This window comes from Cottoperca gobio, chromosome 20 (genome assembly GCF_900634415.1).
Source record: "Cottoperca gobio chromosome 20, fCotGob3.1, whole genome shotgun sequence".
Lineage (NCBI taxonomy): Eukaryota > Metazoa > Chordata > Actinopteri > Perciformes > Bovichtidae > Cottoperca > Cottoperca gobio.
The window spans coordinates 2756435-2770082 of record NC_041374.1 but is presented as its reverse complement, the minus strand read 5'-3'; the positions used below and the strand labels follow the sequence as shown (position 1 = coordinate 2770082).

General features: G+C 41.4%; 3 protein-coding genes across 4 annotated transcripts in view; all 3 read right to left on the bottom strand.

Annotated features, from left to right (window-relative positions):
• oxsr1b (oxidative stress responsive kinase 1b) overlaps positions 1-3547 on the bottom strand; it is a 34993-nt gene extending 31446 nt beyond the window's left edge. Inside the window, exon 1 of one of the 2 annotated variants that reach the window (XM_029457914.1) lies at positions 2776-3547. In XM_029457914.1, coding sequence (XP_029313774.1) covers positions 2776-2845 — 70 coding nt within the window. In that variant the 5' untranslated portion in view covers positions 2846-3547. The remainder of the gene's footprint in view (positions 1-2775) is intronic. The other variant, XM_029457915.1, reaches the window with a different exon arrangement.
• Positions 3548-3864: 317 nt separating this feature from the next.
• On the bottom strand, positions 3865-7649 carry myd88 (MYD88 innate immune signal transduction adaptor). The gene is made up of 5 exons (XM_029457839.1): positions 7075-7649; positions 6355-6486; positions 5224-5401; positions 4717-4808; positions 3865-4621 (listed from the first exon to the last, which is right to left on the bottom strand). The coding sequence occupies exons 1-5, from the start codon at positions 7382-7384 to the stop codon at positions 4455-4457; spliced, it is 879 nt and encodes a 292-aa protein (XP_029313699.1). The 5' UTR covers positions 7385-7649; the 3' UTR covers positions 3865-4454.
• A 138-nt stretch (positions 7650-7787) lies between these two features.
• cry-dash (cryptochrome DASH) lies at positions 7788-13225 on the bottom strand. The gene is given in 15 exon segments (XM_029457838.1): positions 7788-8222; positions 9030-9206; positions 9392-9511; positions 9662-9819; positions 9939-9998; positions 10078-10157; positions 10250-10339; positions 10442-10515; positions 10642-10730; positions 11165-11313; positions 11466-11554; positions 11556-11597; positions 11681-11774; positions 12177-12349; positions 13045-13225. Coding segments are annotated over 15 exon segments (1566 nt in total). The 5' UTR covers positions 13108-13225; the 3' UTR covers positions 7788-8114.
• Between the last annotated feature and the right edge of the window lie 423 nt (positions 13226-13648).

The following is a 13648-nucleotide window of genomic DNA, read 5'->3' as shown; positions in this document are numbered from 1 at the left end:
AGTGGTTTAGCTCGACTAGTCGCGTCCTGCTGAGACTCTAAATGCTGCATTCTCAAGAAACGATTAGTCGCTCTATCGATTTGTCCATCAACAGAAAAATAATCCCAACTATTTTATAGCTAAGGTTCTTTGAAGCAAAACATGCCAAATATGTTCAGCTTCAAAATCGTAATGATTCCCTTTGTCGTATGTGGTAATAAACTAAATATATCTTTAGGTTTTGAAGTGTTAGTCAGACAAAACAAGCCATTTGTTAGCTTGAGACTTTTTTGACTTGAATATATCCAACATATGGATTTCTTGCACTGAGTTTGTGCTGGGAAAACGAGAAGATCTCATTGCTCCAATTACAATTTCCTACAATGTGTGCACGTGCTGTACGTTCTGATGGGATATTAACTGACTGTGAGGAAAATTGGCAATATAATAAAACCCACTTTTTTAATTTAATCAGTGATACTCTAAGCAGTTAAAACATCAGAACCTCTGCAAGTAATGACGGAGAGAGACACGAAGCACATTACCTGCTGCTGCAATCAGAGAAAGATCTACATTAAAGTCTATTTATATTAACTTTCTTATACAAACAGGAGCCTGTACTAAATTGGTCATTTCACTCAATGCTGCATTTGTGTTTGGTACTCTCCTCCATCACCACAGCCGGCACATAACTCTTCCAAACATGAACCGACAATACTGACTTCAAAGCTCAAGCAATTTATTTGGCAATTTAAGTGAACAAAACCTCCTTATTGAGGCTTCTATCTTGTCAAATGTTTCCAGAGAAGTTATTCTCTAAAAGGGCAAGATGTCTAAATGGTAACCAGAGGAAAACAGTGCCAGGAAGTGACTCTGATTCAATCGTTTCAATCCGTGGGTTCATTTAAAGTAAATCGAGAATTAAACATGATTGGAAGAAAGTTTGATGGTTGTTTTATTCACCAATAGATGATCTAGTTGTAGACCTAAAGCTCAACTTTTAAAGCAGTGTTGGTAAATCAAGCAAAGACCGTCTGAGAGGACCGAGAGAAAGAAAGCCCCACGGGACTGTTTGCAAGGTTAAACATGAACAGAAGCCAAACAGGAGGAGTTTTCTTGTTTAACTTGTGTTCACGAGGAGCCTGGGAACATAGCCTGACACAGAGGGTTCTGCCAAATGTAGAGGAAATACAAGGTAGATCAACTTCAGATTTAAGAGTGCAAAAGGATAATCAGCTTGTTTGAGTAATTTATAAAACAAGGGGAGGAAACTAGGCTGACTGCACAATTCATTTCCAAAGCTGAATTGATAATCATGATCCCTTGCCCTCAGCATGCTGCAGGTCAACCTTAAAATAGTCTCACCCGTTTCAAACCTATGTCACATACTGCGTAGGAAAATGTCACAGAACTGGTTTCTAAACAAGAGTGGGTTTATCTGGGTGCACGATAATGACAGGGTTTCTTGAGGGGTGCCACAGAAACTGAGAATGTAGCAATGGGTTAAAACCAAAAGTCTTTTTTAAAGAAAATATACAGAAAAAAGGTTAATTAAGGGCCTGCAGAATGAACCCTCTATAAACAAAGATTCCCTTTAGAGGAAGTAAGCACCACTTAGGTAAAGTAAACCAGAGGCACACACTTAGTGATTTGAGAGGACAATACTTTGCTTATATGTAACACACTCCTTCCCCCTGAACTAAGTCAGCCAAAGGTAGGACGGGGTCAGGTAATTGTGGGGTGGTACATTTTAGAACCTCAAAAGTAAAAGCGGTCATTCATCCGGCCAGCCAACCTGTAAACCATCCTCAACCAAGGATGTGTGTAATACGTGTTATAAAGAGACTAACATTGTGTGTACAGACTGCTTTGAACAAAGTATTATTGATGATGTTACCCAGCAAATTATTACATTATTGTTCCCATTTTCTGTGGGGGGACGTGGTTAAGAGCCCTTTAAAACTGATTCATCCTCTCCAAAAGAGCTCTCGCATAACTGGATTATCCAGGCAGTAAATTGCCCAAAACAACCCAAACTCCGGGAAGCACCATGAAGTATAATCTCTGGACTCTGCATTGGCAACACGAGTGTTTTGGAAAAAGTTCCGTGCTTGAATATCCAGTGTATTTTAATTGGAAATGGGCGTGAACACACACACACACACACACACACACACATGCACGCACACACAGTATAAGTGCATCATGGTCTCTGTCTTCTATACGTTGCTGATACTTTGCAAATGCAGTGTCTTCCCCAAATGTAAAGGATAACTTTATGAATATGTTATTTTTAATGTCAATGTATCCCCTAACGTTACTCTGCAGGTTGGGTTCAGTCTAATACACCAACACTGACACATTCAAAAGAGAAACTGTTAAACATTCTCGTGATTGTATAGATACGACACCCTCTATCCAGAGTACATATAAGAAAATAATAAGATAGCAGTTCACATAAATATCCGACTGCTCAATGAAAGCAGTTATTTTTCCAGCAAATAGTCAGTGTCCGACGTTATAACGCTCGTTTACGACCTCGGCATAGCCCCAGTGGACGGGGTAACCTCTCTCTCAATGGACACATATCACCGACTCCAAGTCACAACACCGCCCGGCTAAGATTGCCAAGTTGCCCAAACGTGATGAACTTAACCTAGCTCCAGAGGAAGAAGATGCACGTGAAGATATTACAGCCTATGTTAGCTGTCCTTTTGATGAAGCTAACTGCAGAAATTCTCAAGACTGTCGGTTAATACATACGTTGAGCTAACAAGCTAAGAATCACATACATACCAATCACCTCGTGTAGCTCATAATCATCTTTGTTGATGGACCAGGTTAGGGAGCTCAGGTCCTCCGACATGGCTGTGGAGTCTGCTGAGGCCCGTACTATCTGTAGAAAGGTGGTCAATCCAAAGACTGTGCTAAAAAAGAAGTCAAAGTAATCCAAACAGGACCAACGAGGCGACACTTCGCCTTCTTTACGAATCCTGCAGCACTCCTGTCATTCCCAAAGTTTGACACGAGCGTAGCAGCCCCGCCTACCGCATTCCTACTGAGCGAATGTGGACCTTACCGGCGGACATATTGAGAGAGGGACCGCACTGTGCTCCGGAGTCCCACTGTAGTCTGTAAAGGGGGGGGTAATTATTGGCACAGGTTGGCGGCTAATTAGGCTGACAGTGCCGAACATACAGCGACTGTTTGAAACGTTAGCTCCTCAAAATCCTTTAGCTATATATATTCTGAGACTTGTGTACGCAATTATGTCTCTGAATTTCACTTTCTAGGTAAAAGCAAATGCTACAAAGAGTGTAAATATCAGGTAAAATATGCCGAATAACGATCGAGCCTTTGGGTTCCGCCACACTTTTAATGGCGGGCTGTTTATCTGAGGGGGTAATCTTTTGCCCAGAGGCAAGCCTTACAGGTATTCGTTCTTCTCATACAGCAAACAACGCACATCTATTTTGCTCACATTAGCACATCACACTCTCAGCTCTTCCTCACCCAGAACAATTTCATTGATGGAGAACTTTTAAGTGTTAAATAGGCTGGGAAGTGCTACCTGACAGGCTGCACTCAGAGCAAATAATATTAGTAAAAGTCAAGCGTGTGAAAAGAGGCGTGTTGCTCAAGGAAGATCCTGTTCACTGATTGGACAGTACCACAACCGCTGCTCTGTGATTGGATGTTCATGTGTTAACTATAACATTTACTGAGCCGGAGTTCTTTTTTACAGCATTCAATTAGCGACACCTCCGTTGGTTAATTTTATAACATGCAGAACTTGCACAATCGCGACACATGCTGGAGAACATCGGAACATTTTCTTCTTTTGTGATTGGACAAATGCTTTTTAAATAAAAAAGGAAACCGCCCTTGAAAAATGTGTTACATTTATTTTGAGGAAAACATATTTAGAAATTATTTTTTCGAGGAAGAATACATTCACTTTTACCATATCAAAAGTACAAAATCAAATGTAAAGACATCGTGGTGACGGAAAGTGAGAGAGAAAAGCAGGTGTCAGCAGTCAGTAGAATTTAACAAGTAAAATAATCACAATATCTCTTAAGATACAATCTCATCTAAAAGTTGACACATAAGAGGAAGTGGCCAGTGTAAAAAAACCCAGAGCTTTCACAGAGCAATAAGTACATGCTGCCCTGCATACAAACACATCTTTTTCACCAATGTACCGCACATAAATACAAAATAGCGGCTGCAACAACTTGATATGCTTAAAGCATAATAATGGCTGTGTGCAGTGAGAACTTTGCAGATAATTGGTATCCCTGTGCAGCTTGAGTTTCATAATGATAGTAATCACTATTTCCTCCTTATAGGAAACACAAATAGTTGCACTATAATACATTCCATATACACACAGTAAACAATAAGGAACTAAAGCAGTAGCACATACTATAACCTGTGATGCTTTGCCATTTCCCAACAATAAAAAGGCACCTTTAAATACGAGTAACTGCCTGTGAGAGAGCTTTGGCCAGACGTGTCCAAAACCAGTCCGGTGGGAGAGGCCGGGTGTAGTCACAGATGGTGAGGAAGCGCAAGATGCTGGGGAACGGCTTTGTCATCGGCTTGTACTTCACTGGAATAAGACGTTTACCTCGAACTCCTGAAACAGCAGAACGAATAAAAGGTTAGTTGCATGCATGGACAGGCATATGTTAGAAAAAGGAAGCTGTTTAACATAACTAATATGATACTCACCGGGACAGAGGCTGAGTGCAAACTTGGTCTGAAAGTCACAGGCATCACTGTCAAGGTATTCATCAGAAATCACCACCACCATCCTCTTACACCTGCACAGATGGTCATCACATAGTGAATATAGAATTTAGGGAGATTTTAGGACAGAAAACTCTGATTTCTTGCTCTCGGGTTGCTTTCTATATTTAATAAATGAAACTGTTATTGGACAAGTCACGACTGAAACTTGCATGTCTTTTGTAACGGTGCTATTTTTTCCCCCCATACAGATTATTAATAGAGTTATCTAGCATGCAAACAATACCTAAAAAAAAACACAGGATCAAACCAAAGTGACTGTGCTTTGGCTGTCCTGTTTGTTTGTACTGGACAAATCCACATTAATCATTAATCAACTTATCGATTTAAGGACATGACGTTGCTCATTCTTGCTGACCTCGATATTGCCCCTTTGTGTTTACATGCATGTTTGTTCACACAAGGATGTCACCAACATCGATGTCCCACCTCCTCTCGATGAGTTCACTAGTGATGGTCCATACGCAGGAGCCCGGCAGGACGTCTCTGTCGAACACGCACAGCTTCAGCTTGTACTCCGTCTGCTCCAGCTCGCGGATCATCTCATGCACAAACTCGAAGTCACTCTGGCAGTAGCAGATGAAGGCATCAAACAGCTCAGGAGCACCTGGATATAGTTCACTTAGATTAAATTCAATAACACAACTTTATTTATTGTTAAACTATTGCGTGGTGGCTTGCAACCCAGAACTAAATGTACACAAAATAGCAGACAGAAGCAAAACATGAGCCTGATAAGACATTCACAAGACGGAACGGTGCAGCGGAGCAGCCGCGAAGCGATTAGAGCTTCAGATGACTTGTCTGCTTTACCACAGAAAATAATGCTGATATCACTTTCTCAAATCTGAGAAACACAACTGCGTTACAAAGTCACACATTTATAATATGTTTTGCCATCACATGACATGCATATATACATTCTAATACAACAGCTCAAAGTGTAGTTGACACTGTAATATAATGTGACACCGTCTATTGTCTTATTACCAGTAGAGCTGCAACCATTAGTTGACTAATCGATTAATACTTCGAGTATTAGAATTTAAAGTGACTGTTTGAATTGGAGTTGTATGAGGGACTTATCTACAGTAGATGGCGGTCAGCACGACCCCAGTTTGGACAAACGGGAGTAAATGCACTGAAGCAAAGCACTGCTGTAGACAGGGGCCTCAGAAAAACATATTCTTTTGTTCATATTAACTCAAAGCAACCGAGGAAGCAGTAGACCAGCAACTTCCGTGTTCTGCGAGGTAAAATGACTGTTCTTGTCACAGGAGTCTGGTGTCTTTGAAGAGAGCATTCTCTAAATGTCTCTACGTGTGTATCACTGAGCAGAATGAACGGTTCATCTTATGCAACCTAAAGGCAGCTGTACTGTGGTGACAGTGTCACCACTTGTTTAGATGTGCAATGATTATTTGTATTTTTTGCTGAATCATGTACAACATGTGTTTCGGAAGTGACATAATTAATGCTGACAAGAGTTGGACAGCAGGGGGGTTTTTTTTTATGAAAACAAACAGGAAAGAAAAAAGTAAAGCCTATACAAATACTGACCTTCAGGGTTGTCTTCCAGGGTCATGGCAAACCTCTCCGAGGGGCGAGGGTCACAGCTGTCCACCTCAGGGACCTGAAGTGGAGGCGTAGCCTGCTTTTCCAGGTTCTCTAAATACTTCCTGACATCCGCATCTGGTTCAAAGAAAACACACAAATCATGGGTGGATTATGAGACAAATCATCTTTCCTACAGAGGAGCAAGACACAGACTGTGTGGTGGTGGGCTTGCCTCTTTTTGTGTTGGTGTTGTATGTCTTTTTGTAGTTGTTATGCATCTTTCTGGGGTTTTGTGTCTCTTTGAGTCTCTTTGAATGCGGACAATTTGCCTCTTTGCAGTCATTGTGTGTCCATTTTTTGTTGTTGTGTGTCTCTTTGTGCTTGTTTTTCCTCTTTGGGCACTTTGGGCATGTGTTATGTGGCCTGTTCAGTGATCCATCCGTGACACAAATACATATATTTGCTTACAGAAAGTTTTATTTCTGAGCACATATTTGTAGTAATACAGCTCAACTGGAATGTATGTTCAGCACAGCACATTCAGAACAATGTGTGTAAATACTTGTTTTTGCAATATGGGTTCAGGCATGTGAATCATTTCCTCTCCTGGAGTACAGGGACAGGACGGGGGTGAAAGCAGGCTTAGATATATAAGTGAGAACATAGCTGTATTATATTGAAGCCTACTTGTACCAATATGATAAGATTATGACAGCAACACACCTATAGAAGGACGAAGATCCTCCACCACGTCCTTCCTCTCCACCTCCTCCAGGATTGACAGCAGCTTCCCCACCGTCGCGTCCGAGCACCGTGCCTGCCAGTTCTCCAGGACGGCTCTGATGGGGCTTTTTGTATCTTCGTAGTTCTTTATCTCCAGGTAAGTGAAGTCCATGGCCTCAGCAACAGCCGTCCAGTCCGCGGCCACGGTGATTTTGGGGTTTAGGTAAAGTCCCAACTTTTTCCTCACGCTCACATTGAGTGCAATGAGAGGAATCGTCCACAGGTCGACTTCTGAATCCACACAAGCCATGATCGAAGAGATCGGGACACGACGAGCTTTAGTTCAAATAAAAACAGGGGGACATTGTAGCGAAAGACGGCGTGATTGTGACCTGATGGCAGAACAAGGAAGTGATGCACAACGCTGAACTGCGTCACACGGGGAGGAGATTTACTGTTAAACTTCGGACACTAGTGCTCAAATATGAACTTCTGCATAACTATAGTTAGTATTAGTATAACTAATCATCTTATTGTCCTATAAACGAAAACTCTATAGTTTTATTGGTGGTTTTCCGCAGTGGGAACTACAGACAAATGTTGGTTTGATAACACATGAGTGTTGAAAGTGTTTCTGTTCCCTTTTCTTATCAACAGGCTTTATTCATATCTTCCCCCCAGAAAGCCTCTATAATACTTAATAACAACTCAAATTCAAGATGTCAACTTTTACTGCATTGCGTAACAAAATCACACAACCAAAATGCAATAACATTGTATTGTGTAACTGCCACTAATAGGCAATCTCTGAAAAAAAGACAACATCAAAACAGATATAAAACATTGCCACAAAAAAACCAGTGTGGTTCACTGTTGGTGCAGTGTAACAGGAAACGTAGCCACAAAAGGAGGCGTATCTTTCTAGAGAACTGAAGGTATTCGTGTAGATCAACACAATTTATACAGTAAAAGTCCAAGTTTGCTTCACGGGAGCGTCCATCCTCTGAACATCCCTCCTCATGCTCAGGTTTGGAGGCAGATCACAGGTTTTTGCTTTTGGAGAAATAAAAGTCTATGCCTCTGTCCCGATGTTGTTTGGGTGTGTGAGACGGTCCTTTCTTTCCTCGTGCTGAAGGCCCTGCGCCACTCTGGAAATAAAAAGGAATCAAACATTTACTGTTAGGGTTTAAAAGAACAGTGACGCAACATTGTTACCTCATACGCCATTACAAGTACATAAAGAAAAGTAAGGACGTATAGTCTGCACAATTTACTTCCTAGTGTTAAAAGAGAAATAACTGGTTCTGCAGACAAAAGGTAGTCATATGACATTATTAGATTGTCAATTCTGATGCATCAGAGTATAAGTCGAGTTATAAGCCGAGTATAAGCCGAGTGTAAGTCGAGTATAAGTCGAGGATAAGTCGAGTATAAGTCGAGTTATAAGTCGAGTATAAGCCGAGTACAAGTCGAGTACAAGTCGAGTACAAGTCGAGGACAAGTCGAGGACAAGTTGAGTACAAGTCGAGGACAAGTCGAGTACAAGTCGAGTACAAGTCGAGTACAAGTTGAGTACAAGTTGAGTACAAGTCGAGGACAAGTCGAGTACAAGTCGAGTACAAGTCGAGTACAAGTCGAGGACAAGTCGTAGCAATTTAGGGATCCCTCCAAAGTGTCACAAGATAAATCTGAGGGTTCATAAAAAAGGTTTGGAAACCACTGGTTCAATATTTAACAGTTCATTTTATTTGATAGACTTATTATAAGATGTTTTAGGTAAAAGCAATATACCCCTCTGACAAAGTAAAATACCTAAGAACAGAACCACATGTAAATGTACTTACTGACATTTACAACTTTTGTTTTCCTTTTCCTGCCATAAATGATAAAACAATTACATTACAGCAGCAGAAACTCGTCACACTATTTATTTCCCCTTTCTCTCAAACACCCACCGCTTTCTTGCCAACATGTCTGCTCCATTCAGGCGCCACGACGATGGGGGTGGGGTAGGTCTCACCGAGAGACACGTGAGCGTGTGACAGCGAAGCCGTGCTGAGGGTCCAGGGCGCGTGCACGTCAGCTCCCTTGATCCCCTGCAGCTCAGGCACCCACTGCCGTACATAGTCACCCTGAAGCAGACGCAGGGGTAACCAAGAAATAACTCAAAATCACTGACGGACATTTCCACATCACAGCTTTCTCTTCACGTTTGTACTTCCATCACCAAAGTGTGACTCAGGCATTTTGTCCTGTGGTGTAAACAATGATTATTGATCAACGGGAAATGAAACCATGCATCTTTCTCAAAACACACATTGTTGTCGTAGTCGAGGCCTTGCTTGATCATGTTGAACTTCCTGTTCTCTCTCGGGTCGTTTCCTATGCCAGCGCTGTATAGCCAGTTGCCGTAGTTGCTGCAGACATCGTGGTCAATCTTTGGAGGAACATTTTAAATAAATAAAAAAAAGAGGGCAAGGCACTTGTGAGTGTTATCATCTATGCATATAAGTACAAAAAGGAATGAAGTGCTTAAACAACTAGTTATTCCACAACATCTCAAAAGTTACATTTAAAACCCACTTACCAGAAGGTATTCAAACCACTCCGCTCCCATCCTCCAATCCAGGCCCAGATCTTTTGTGAGGAAGCTAGCAACATTTTGCCGCCCCCTGTTGGACATGAAGCCCGTCATTGCCAACTCTCTCATATTTGCATCCACAAAGGGAACTCCTGTCCGTCCCTCTGTAAGAACAATTATACATATTTTCACCGACCGATACACACACTTTCAATGCACCTCTTAAAGACTAATTATTATATTATATATATTACATATAAGGAACAGTAGAAATGCCACAAACCTTTCCACGCATTGAAAAGGTTCATGTCCTTTTTCCATGGAACAGATTTGTCTTGAAGTCCTGAGACAAAATGACCGAGTTTAACATTCATGTATAAATGGTTAAAAGAAAATGAGTTGGAAACTTGAGCTCATTTTACCTTTGATCTGAAACAGTCTGTTTCCGTACTTGACGCTCACAAACTTGAAGTAATCCCTCCACAAAAGTTCAAAAATGACCCTGAAAGGCAGCAGTGAAGACACATTTGTGAGGAAATCGCGCCCTATAATGAAATAGATTTGCATTTTATTCCTCTCTGACTCCAGACTCACCAGTATGTGCTCTGATTGGCTGTTCGCTCCCTCTCATACTGCTGGATCTGATGATAAATATACCTGGGTGAAATGCAACCCATCGCCAGCCTGCAGAATGCCAGAGCAGCACCATTAGTGATACATTTATCGGAGTGGAATATCAAACTCTAGTAAGCATTTAGCAGTCGACTCTGATGCAATAACACTCACCACGGTGCAAATTTAGTGGAATAATCCACACCAATCAAGCCATTACGAGTCTCCTTGTAAGTGGCAACTGCATCCTACAAAACAGACGACACGTATGTATTACACCGACAGTACATAGAAGATAATACATCACAATATGAGTTGTTTTTTTGCCATTTTGTAAGCAATCAGTGCCTGTATGTAATGGAAGTTGTACTCACAGTGTCCCAGAAATAGTGTTTAAGTCTGGCCAAAGCTTGACTTTCACCTCCACTGCAGGGGAAGGCCGATCGAGGATCAGCCACAGGCTCTAGAAGAGAAGAAAAAAGAAAACGATAAACATTTTAGCATCTGACTGATTGTATACATGTTAAACACTCCCTGGTGCATCATAAAATCTTAATCATATACATGGAAATTGAGCCAGTCTGCAGTTAGTGAGGAAATCTATGCTCAGCAGTCTGCCTGCTGAATTCTGAAAGTAGCAGCGGTGCAGATTTGCTTAATAGAAGCGCTGCATAAAATGAGCAATTTGTGCTTCCTTAGTGCCAGCAGCATGTACAGATATTGACACAAACGTCAATTTAATAAGCACATTAAAATAAATGCACAGGAAAAATGTCTTGGTGATACCGATAGACACTTCAGCAAAGAAACAGAAAACAGAGACAAAAGGGAAAGCACACGATTTACTGCACGAGGTAAACAGCACGAGTTAGCAAATAAGACATTAGGATCATTCACCGGTCTGTTCCAGGTCCTCTGCTGAGGGAATGGCTCCTTCCTGCAGCCCTTGGGGGAGAGGCTTTAGCTGCTCGGGGTTTGGGATCAGAGGCCTCACCCTGCTCTGGGTCTCCACTGCCTTCCTGAACTGAGTGTACACATCAGGCAGCCTAACGAACCAGCAGGGAATGTTACAAGATACTCTAAGAATTTAATATTATGCTCATTTCCAGGTTCATACTTGTAATTGTGTCTGCTAGAACATGTTTACATGCTTTAATGCTTGGATGCTTTGTCCCAGGCGAGCCTTATCCTCTCTCACCTGGACATGAGGTGAAAGGGAAGATCATCTCTGTGGTACAGTGTAGACCCCCAGCAGGTGTGAACTTTGACCTTCATCTGTGCACAGACATTCCTTCACTCGTTTCTCGACATTCAGTTCTTCCGAAGTCACCTGGAACATGACATGAACGCATGAATGAAAAACTGTCCAAATCTACGAGACGATGCAATAAAGTTGTGATAATTACAAATTACTTCTTCATGGAACGCCACGGTGCAGACGGAGCCCAGTTGCTTGATGAGGTCGGCAACTACCTCCTCTGGCTTACCCCGTCTCACCACGAGGTTGCTGTCACACACACACACATAAAAAAAAAAGAAACACACACATATAAAATAAGTCACCCTGCCAGGCAAGCTGCATCCTGGTTAGAGATCTAGTAACTTCCTCCTCGTTGACCTGGAAAAATGACAGGAACAGTGTGTGCAGCACGCGTGTTAACATAAACAAAACCTTCTATAAGCTCAGGTGTGTCCTGATCCTGTTACATCTAAATCCTAGAGAGCTAGGGAGGTCTGCACCGAGCGTATGTGTTACAGTAACATGATACACACATTCATGATCATTTTCAAATCTCGTAAATAGATCTTTAATAGTATATAACAAAGACATATCTGTGGAGAAAGTCAGCAATGTAAATATAACAGTAGACGACACATTGAGGTTATAAACAAACAGCTATTTAGTTACCTGCCCTTGTTGAGCAATGTGTTTCTGAGGTCCCGGATACTCTCCAGTAAGAAGCCCAGGCGGAAAGGCCCAGTCTTTGGTAGGTTGTAGTTGTACGTTCCCACATAATGTCTGGGGTCGAAGCAGTACAGTGGGACAATGTATTCTGCATTTCTTTGAGCCCAGTGGAAAAGCTGCATGTGCAAGTGTACAAAGTTTGGGTTATACCATCATTTCTTAGGATGATCATGGCATGATTAAAGCAAATGCATACATATAAAAAAAAAAAGCTTCTAGATTCTATGAGAAAGCTGTTTAGGAACTGCTGTAAGTGCACTACAAAGGCAGCTAGTATTGAAAACACACAACATGATGTTTCACGGACACTGAAAGTAAGGGATTTCCTTTTCTGTATTTGGAAAAGTCCGTCTTTTATTTTGAAATATGAAACCAGAAGTTGTATATATATTGTCAGCTTTCTCTAGTATGGCTGTCTGAAGGACTGTAGTTTTTATATTTTGACTTACAATTTGTGCTGTTTTGATAGGAATTCAAATTTTCTGGAAATGTAACTTTGAATAAGAGACTTTTATTCTCAAGGAATTAAAGCCGGAAGTAACACTGCTGTTGCTGCAGACGAAACCAAATTAGCTTGATGCTAGTGGCAAACATAAGCCTACTACTACATACTATACTCACAATGTTCTCGCACAATATTTGGCACATACCCACACACACACACACACACACACACACACACACACACACACACACACACACACACACACACACACACACACACATGTAACGCTCCTAAGTTAAACAACGTGATGTGCGCAAAAGTTCAATTACGTCATAATATGGACTCGTGACAGTCTTATTCATTTACCTCGTTGTCGTGGAGACGCAAGTCGTTTCTTAGTAAACATATGATGGTCCGAGAGGTTGACATACTTGTTGTTTTCAGTGAGAAACACAGACAGTTGCAGAGCTGCGTCTCCCGGTGACTCGGTTCCCCGTGCTGCTGCTCGTGCACGTTTTCAGCCACCACGTTACAAAACGGTTTTGTAACGCGGTTGTTCAACAGCTGCTTCAGTCAACACATTTACAGTGGTGGGAATAAACTTCCTACTTTACACTTCTACTTTAGAGTTAAATATTGTAGCCTACTTTTATTTAAGCATCTTAAATTACTAATTATTTCTGCAGATTCTGATTATTAGCACTTTATGGCTTTCTGCATAATGAGATATGTTGGTACTTTCAGCATAGTTGGATGTTTACACTTAAAATGTTAAAGGCAGGACTTTTACCTCTGAGTTCACACACACACACACACACACACACACACACACACACACACACACACACACACACAGGCCACTGAGTGTGTGTACTAAATCTTATTTTGTTATAGTTGTCCATATGAAGCATATTTGCACCTTGTGAGCTGTTGCCATATTTAAAAAGTAAATACAAGTAGGAACTAAAAA

Excerpts from the sequence above, each read along its gene's own strand:
- myd88 (XM_029457839.1), bottom strand. The coding sequence starts at position 7,384 with ATGGCTTGTGTGGATTCAGAAGTCGACCTGTGGACGATTCCTCTCATT. Across the intron at positions 6,487-7,074 it reads GGATCTTCGTCCTTCTATAG|ATGCGGATGTCAGGAAGTAT; the intron begins GTGTGTTGCTGT and ends TCTTTGAACCAG. Across the intron at positions 4,622-4,716 it reads TGCACTCAGCCTCTGTCCCG|GAGTTCGAGGTAAACGTCTT; the intron begins GTGAGTATCATA and ends CTGCTGTTTCAG.